The 7500-nt window shown below is 35.8% G+C and overlaps 1 protein-coding gene across 1 annotated transcript in view; it reads right to left on the reverse strand.

The window, feature by feature from the left end:
* The window catches only part of LOC144981105 (stimulated by retinoic acid gene 6 protein-like), a 63373-nt gene that overhangs the window by 19240 nt on the left and 36633 nt on the right, over nt 1-7500 (reverse strand). The window contains exons 4-7 of the mRNA XM_078929234.1: nt 6311-6396; nt 4389-4522; nt 1899-2062; nt 1203-1417 (exon numbers count right to left, since the gene is read on the reverse strand). Coding sequence (XP_078785360.1) covers nt 1203-1417; nt 1899-2062; nt 4389-4522; nt 6311-6396 — 599 coding nt within the window. The remainder of the gene's footprint in view (nt 1-1202; nt 1418-1898; nt 2063-4388; nt 4523-6310; nt 6397-7500) is intronic.

The raw sequence follows: 7500 nt of genomic DNA on the forward strand, positions 1-7500 counted from the left end.
CGAGAGATGATTTACAAGGAAATAAATATCATCTCCCAAAACTATAGCTATACATTCGACTGCTTCCCTGTAAGTAATTTCATTCCAAGACAAAGACAGAAAGCAATTGGAAAAGAGATACAGGAGGATAGAAGACACAAAAACCTACCCACAATGGGAGTAACACCGTTTTAAAGCTATGGATTACAAATGCGAGTTTCTATCAGAAGTAGTTGAAGTTTATTCAACCGTGGCTGTCGTTAACTCGTGGCCTGACACTAACCCCCAAATGACGTCAAAACACATACCTTTGGCCACAAAAGACAAAAAAATCGTGAGTTGCATTCAACAGTTTAACCAATGGGGTCACTTGTTTCCTTGACCACTATTAAAGACAGCTCACTAGGCGGTCGGCAAACCTAAAAATGACGTCAAAATATGGGGTTTTAGTGGGTTTTAGAGTAGCCATCGCCTGACACTGAAACCCAAAAAGACTGGAATTGTGACGTCATTATTTGGTTTTTGCACCGCTTAGTGAGTTGTCGTTAGTAGTGCTCATGGAAACAAGTGGTCCCATTGGTTCAACTATTGAATACAACTCACGATTTGTTTTCTTTTGTGGTAAAAGACTGGCATTTTGATGTCATTTTTTTTTCAGTGTCAGGCCATAACTTTACAAAGGCCACGTTTAGTGTCAGGCTATAAGTTAACGAACGATGGCTACGATTCAACGAATGTCATTTTTTTCTTCGACCTTCAAGCAGCAACATTTGCATTTTATCCACTACAACGTAGCGAAACGGAGGTCTTCCGAAAGCTCTTCGTGCTAAGGGAAACAACTCAAATATTCCCTCAACTAAACCTAAGAAGAAAAAAACATAAAACCGAGTACCTTTAACTAACCTTAATAGAAAAAAACAAACACCCAAGCACTTTTACTAAGACTTATAACTAACCCTAATAGAAAAAAAAATCCTCCGACCTCGAGCTCACCCTAATAGAAAATAACAAACATAGGACTGCTTTCAAAACAAAATGGCGACGGAAAACCAAAACAATGGTCGTATTTGAAAGTTCAAACTTTCACAAATCTATCAAGGTTTGTTCTAGAAATTTAAAATGCATTACAAATGATCCACGGTGAAAATACAAATTGAAAGAAATGCTAGCAAGAAGAACTTTCGGAAGGCCTCCATAGCGAAAAGCTTAATGACAAAACTCACTCCTTAATTTTTGGCTTCTTCAACAATTTCCTGACGTGTTTTCCCTGGTAGGAGTTCCTGACCTCCTCCACAGTCATCATATCCTGTGTCTCTACGGGGTTCACGTAGACACCGCCCCGGCATGCCATGATGAACCGTATGGGCAGACTGATGCTGAGGTAGCAATGGCAAATCAGGCTGGGAATATTGCGGACCACGATGATCAACCTACCTGTCTGTGAAATGATAATGATGGTGATGATTTATTATGATTATGATAATGATGGTGATGATGATGATAAAGATGATGATGATGATAAGTACTACTATTACTACCTCTTCCACTAAAACAACTTTTACAACAACTACTGCTGCTTCTATACTACTACTACTACTACTACTACTACTACTACTACTACTACTACTACTACTACTACTACTACTACTACTACTACTACTACTACTACTACTACTACTACTACTACTACTACTACTACTACTACTACTACTACTACTATACTACTACTACTACTACTATACTATATACTACTACTACTACTACTACTACTACTACTACTACTACTACTACTACTATACTACTACTTCTACAAATACTACTACTACTTCTACAAATACTACTACTACTACTACTACTACTACTACTACTACTACTACTACTACTACTACTACTACTACTACTACTACTACCCCACCTACCTCATTGTAATCACATTCCCAGACAGAGTAGATGTCAACTGCCGTGAAGGTCCACACAAGAAGCATACCAAGCCCGTAGGACAAGGCTGTGTCCAGGGCCAGAGAGGAGAAGATAGGAAAGAACACCATTCCATATATTAACATGGACAAGATGGCAATCAGGGCTGAAATGAAAAGAAAGAGAAAAAAAATAGAGCATTTATATAGAGCAATATCCATTAAACGTGCTCAAAGCGCTTTACAAGGAGTCCTGGCTAACAGCAACACTTGATAGGTAGGACGGGACATGACGCCTGTTAGGCGATATTACAATTTTTTTTGGACAGAAACAACGCTATTAAGGCCAAGTACTCATTTTACACATGAGTACGGTGAGAGAAAGTGAGTAAAGAGCCTTTTCCAAGGGCTCAACTATGCGCCGAGCGAGGCTCGAACCCAGGACCCCCCGCTCCAAAAGCGAGTGTCATACCACTAGACCATATAGACGCAAAAGAGAAAAACTAACATTTAAAGATAGCAGTGCTACAGATTCCCCATGCGCAATGCGCTTCGCGTGGCCGTTAGGGCCATGGAGCCGATGTTTATCCATATTTCTGTGATTTTAAACGTACAGTAACAATAGGATTCAATAGTCTGACGTCCGCCCAGCAACCAGCAGCTTGGTTCTAAACAAAGAAGATCGGTACTTTTTAAAATTCTTCATGCTGTCTAGAACTTTTTCACATGTCATGTGATCAGAATGTATTCAAGTCAAAACATGATCAGATTTATACTGGGTTTTTTTTTTCTCCTCTGGGTACAATTTCATGCTCGTCGTTGAAGAATATCATAAGGGCGTCCGCCATTGTTCTGATAGTTTAGAATCAGTTACTAAGTTACTATGCGTCATTACGAGGGAAGTGACGTCACGACTGTTGTTGAACCCTATTGCCATGTTCACGTTGAATCGAACGCGAGTCTATCTCAAAGTACTTTTCGCAGGCTCGGCTTCATAATTTCGTTCATTTTCCCAGTAGGCCAGTGTGGAATCAAAATCCTATGTTATAAAATATACCAAAATGTCGCCTTTTGTCATTCTTTCTACTTTAACAGTCTTACAATACCCTTCATTGCCTATAGATAGTATGCGCTTTGCTAAGAAGCTCATAACATTGCCATCCGGAAGTATAACGGACCAACGCACAAAACTGTGTGTATCCATGAACGTTTATAGTCAGGTTAATACAGTTCAGTGAGCATTACTTACAAACGCGGATGGCAAAAAACAATAACAAAGACCTGAGTGACGTCAACTTCGAACTATCTATAGATAGTAGATGATCTGTCTATCTATGTAACTATCTATCTATAGATCTATCTATCTGTCTATCTATATATCTATCTATCTATCTATCTATCTATATATCTATCTATCTATCTATCTATCTATCTATCCATCAAACTCAAAACTCTTCAATATATGTATCTTTCTATCAATCTATCTAATTAGATATATGTCTATCAACCTATCTATCTTGTTCTATCTGTAACTCACTCTCTCTATCTCTCTCTCTCTTTCTTTCTTTCTTTCTCTCTCTCTTTCTTTCTTTCTCTCTCTCTCTCTCTTTCTCTTTCTCTCTTTCTCTCTCTCTCCATCTCTCTCTCTCTATCTCTCGTTCTCTCTCTCTCTCTCTCTCTCTCTCTCTTTCTTTCTTTCTTTCTCTCTCTCTTTCTCTTTCTCTCTTTCTCTCTCCATCTCTCTCTCTTTCTCTCTCTCTCTCACTCTTTCTCTCTCACTATCTCCCCTCACCTTAAGTAAATATATAGCATTTGGCATACACATGCACCTCGCCTTCTAACAAACAGCATACCTAAATACGTTTATGCAAACTAAATAGCAATGAGCAAAGAAAACTGCGCTGGGCCTATTATTTGAAATCAAAAGGGCAGCGAGAAGGAGGACCTTTTGGAAGATTTAGCTCAACATGACTCGGCAACTTTACTGTCCTACAAAGATTTAGATCTGAAAAAAAAAATACTGTGGATGAAACACTGCCAGGCAAAGCAGAAAGACATTTACAAGAATTTTTTTTTTAAAGCAACGAAAAAAAAATAAAATAAAATAAAAATTCCCTAAAAATCAGCCTGTGAATATATTAAAGGCTCCATACACGCTCAGTTTTCATCTGGGACGATCGCAGAACAGGCAAATTGGCATTAAATAGTCTCATCTTTAAAAAAACAGAGAAAGAAAAAAGAAAAACGATAGCACTTATGGGCCTAGTTTAACATTGTTGCTATGGACAATATTTTGTGTTATTTTTTTTTTAGATTTCCATTACAACAATGAGCCCATAAGGAATTGGGTTATCAGACCTGCAAATAAGTACACGTCGATGTGAATGAAACATTGCCGAATAAAACAGAATGAAAAAATACAAAAAAAAACTACCACAGCAACAACAACAACAACAACAACAACAACAACAACAACAACAACAACAACGTTACTTTTCAGAGCAATCGGTCCATCGTAGTCCACGGCAAATTTCTGATCCAATAGAATCTGATAGACGAGCAAGGCGGTCGAACCAAAGGCGGCTGCATAGGACAGGCGGGACGTTCTTGTAAGAGAATCCATGGGGCTGAAATAGAGACGGCACGGGTCAAGAAATTTGTAAAATTATGTGGCCAATCTTCTCAAGACGGTGATAATATCAAAGTGACAAACGAGGGGACAGACACTGGTGTAAGATACAGATCTGAAACTGTATGAAGAGTACAGGGGACAAAGCACAGATGTCCATTTTTGAAATTTTTGTGACTGCTCTCTTTGAGTGATATCAGGGCATTAACTATAAACTTTCCCTTTATAAATAGAAACTACAACCATAACTCTTTAATTGTTTTATTTTTTTTTTTGTTGTTCGATGTTATGGCTGTAGAGGGGGAATTTAGACGCCTAACATTACTCAAGGGGGCAGTCACGAAAATTAAAAAAATGGACATCTGTGGTTTTCCCCCTGTACTTTACGTATGTATGGAACAGTGCCATAATATCCCAAAATATCAGCCTTCTTCATGCAAAGATTTACAGAATTAACAGTTGGTTGTTCCATGATGATTCTGGGAATTATTTTAAAATTGAGCTTTTATATATAGCGCAATATCTACTAAAACGTGGTCAAAGCGCTTTAAAATGGGTCCCTGGCCAACTCGCTTTCAGATCGGAAGGTCCTGGGTTCGAGCCTCGCTCAGCGCATAGAAGAGTCCTTGGAAAAGACTCTTTACTCACACTCTCCCACCGTATTCAGGTGTAAAATGAGTACCTGGCCATTAACAATGTTGTCTCTGTCCGAAAAAAATTGTAATATCATCTAACAGGCGTCTTGTCCCGTCCTAAATGTTAAGTGTTGCTGTTAACCAGGGGACCCCTTGTAAAGCGCTTTGAGCACGTTTAGTTGATATTGCGCTATTGAAAAACGCTCAATAAAAACGCTCAATCCATAACATTGAGTAGCTTGTTCTTCCTTTTGATGGACAGGGCAAGGATCTTTCTCTTCTAGCAGAGGGGTATTCACTTTGATTATAATATCCTTTAACCCTTTCCTTACCAGCCATTTTCAGAATTTTCCGGCATAATTTCACGCCCACCAACACCAAAATAGTTTTTTTTCACTTTGATTATAATAATATCTTTTAATTATGCTTTTAACATTCAATTAATTCATAAACTGCTAGCTGTTGCATTACCCCAAAAACATAACTAAAAATATAATCTTACATGAGTTCACCCATAACATTTTGGAGTTTGTTCCTCCTTTTGATGGACAGGGCAAGGACCTGCCTCTTCTAGAAGGGGGATTTTCACTTTGATTATAATATCCTTTAATTATGCTTTTGTAAAGACTACTTCATAGTCGTTCGGCCCATGGAGCCGGAGTTTATCCCGGAATCTATAACGTGAAACGAACAATTGCTTGCTACCCTTTTTATAGGACGCTAGTCTATCGCAAAGTACTTTCCGCCAGATCTAACAGATCCAGCTACCTAATCACTGCTGGGTGGACAAGGGCAGGGGGGGGGTGTCAGAAAAAATCTCGACTATCCCGGGATCGATCTCGGTCCCTTGCTTTGCGCGTGAAGCGAGTGCTCTACCAACTGAGCGATCGAGACCCCCAAATTATGCTTTTAACATTCAATTCATTCATCAGCTGCTATCAAATGGCTGAATGAGTCACACTTGGAGGTGTGAAGACCATACGACACTACTACTATCAGCTGCTAGCCGGTGAAAAAAATACCCCCCCCCCCCCCCCCCCCCCCAAAAAAAAAACAACAAAAAACAACAAAAAACAAAACAAAAAAAAAAAGCAACAAACAAACAAACAAAAACAACAAAAAACAACATAATAATAACAAAACAATCTTACATGAGCAAGCCTGGACGCCCATCCATAACATTGAGGAGCTTCTCCCGCCTTTTGATGGTCAGGGCAAGTATCAAAGTAATCACAACCTAAAGATAGTATACATAATACATAGTATGCAACGTGTTCGTTTTATAGAATAAAATTGTCTGTAATAATGCAATAATGTAATTCTTATTCTTATAATTTTTTGATAAAATTGTCTGTAATAATGTAATTCTTATTCTTATAATTTTTTGATAAAATTGTCTGTAATAATGCAATTCTTATTCTTATAATTTTTTGATAAAATTGTCTGTAATAATGCAATTCTTATTCTTATAATTTTTTGATAAAATTGTCTGTAATAATGTAATTCTTATTCTTATAATTTTTTGATAAAATTGTCTGTAATAATGCAATTCTTATTCTTATAATTTTTTGATAAAATTGTCTGTAATAATGTAATTCTTATTCTTATAATTTTTTGATAAAATTGTCTGTAATAATGCAATTCTTATTCTTATGATTTTTTGATAAAATTGTCTGTAATAATGCAATTCTTATTCTTATGATTTTTTGATAAAATTGTCTGTAATAATGCAATTCTTATTCTTATAATTTTTTGATAAAATTGTCTGTAATAATGCAATTCTTATTCTTATAATTTTTTGATAAAATTGTCTGTAATAATGCAATTCTTATTCTTATAATTTTTTGATAAAATTGTCTGTAATAATGCAATTCTTATTCTTATAATTTTTTGATAAAATTGTCTGTAATAATGCAATTCTTATTCTTATAATTTTTTGATAAAATTGTCTGTAATAATGCAATTCTTATTCTTATAATTTTTTGATAAAATTGTCTGTAATAATGCAATTCTTATTCTTATAATTTTTTGATAAAATTGTCTGTAATAATACAATTCTTATTCTTATAATTTTTTGATAAAATTGTCTGTAATAATGCAATTCTTATTCTTATAATTTTTTGATAAAATTGTCTGTAATAATGCAATTCTTATTCTTATAATTTTTTTGATAAAATTGTCTGTAATAATGCAATTCTTATTCTTATAATTTTTTGATAAAATTGTCTGTAATAATGCAATTCTTATTCTTATAATTTTTTGATAAAATTGTCTGTAATAATTGCAATCTTTCTTATGATTTTTTGATAAAATTGTCTGTAATAATGCAATTCTTATTCTT

This window comes from Berghia stephanieae, chromosome 10 (assembly GCF_034508935.2).
Source record: "Berghia stephanieae isolate SIO BIC M18660-M18661 chromosome 10, UCSD_Bste_1.3, whole genome shotgun sequence".
Lineage (NCBI taxonomy): Eukaryota > Metazoa > Mollusca > Gastropoda > Nudibranchia > Aeolidiidae > Berghia > Berghia stephanieae.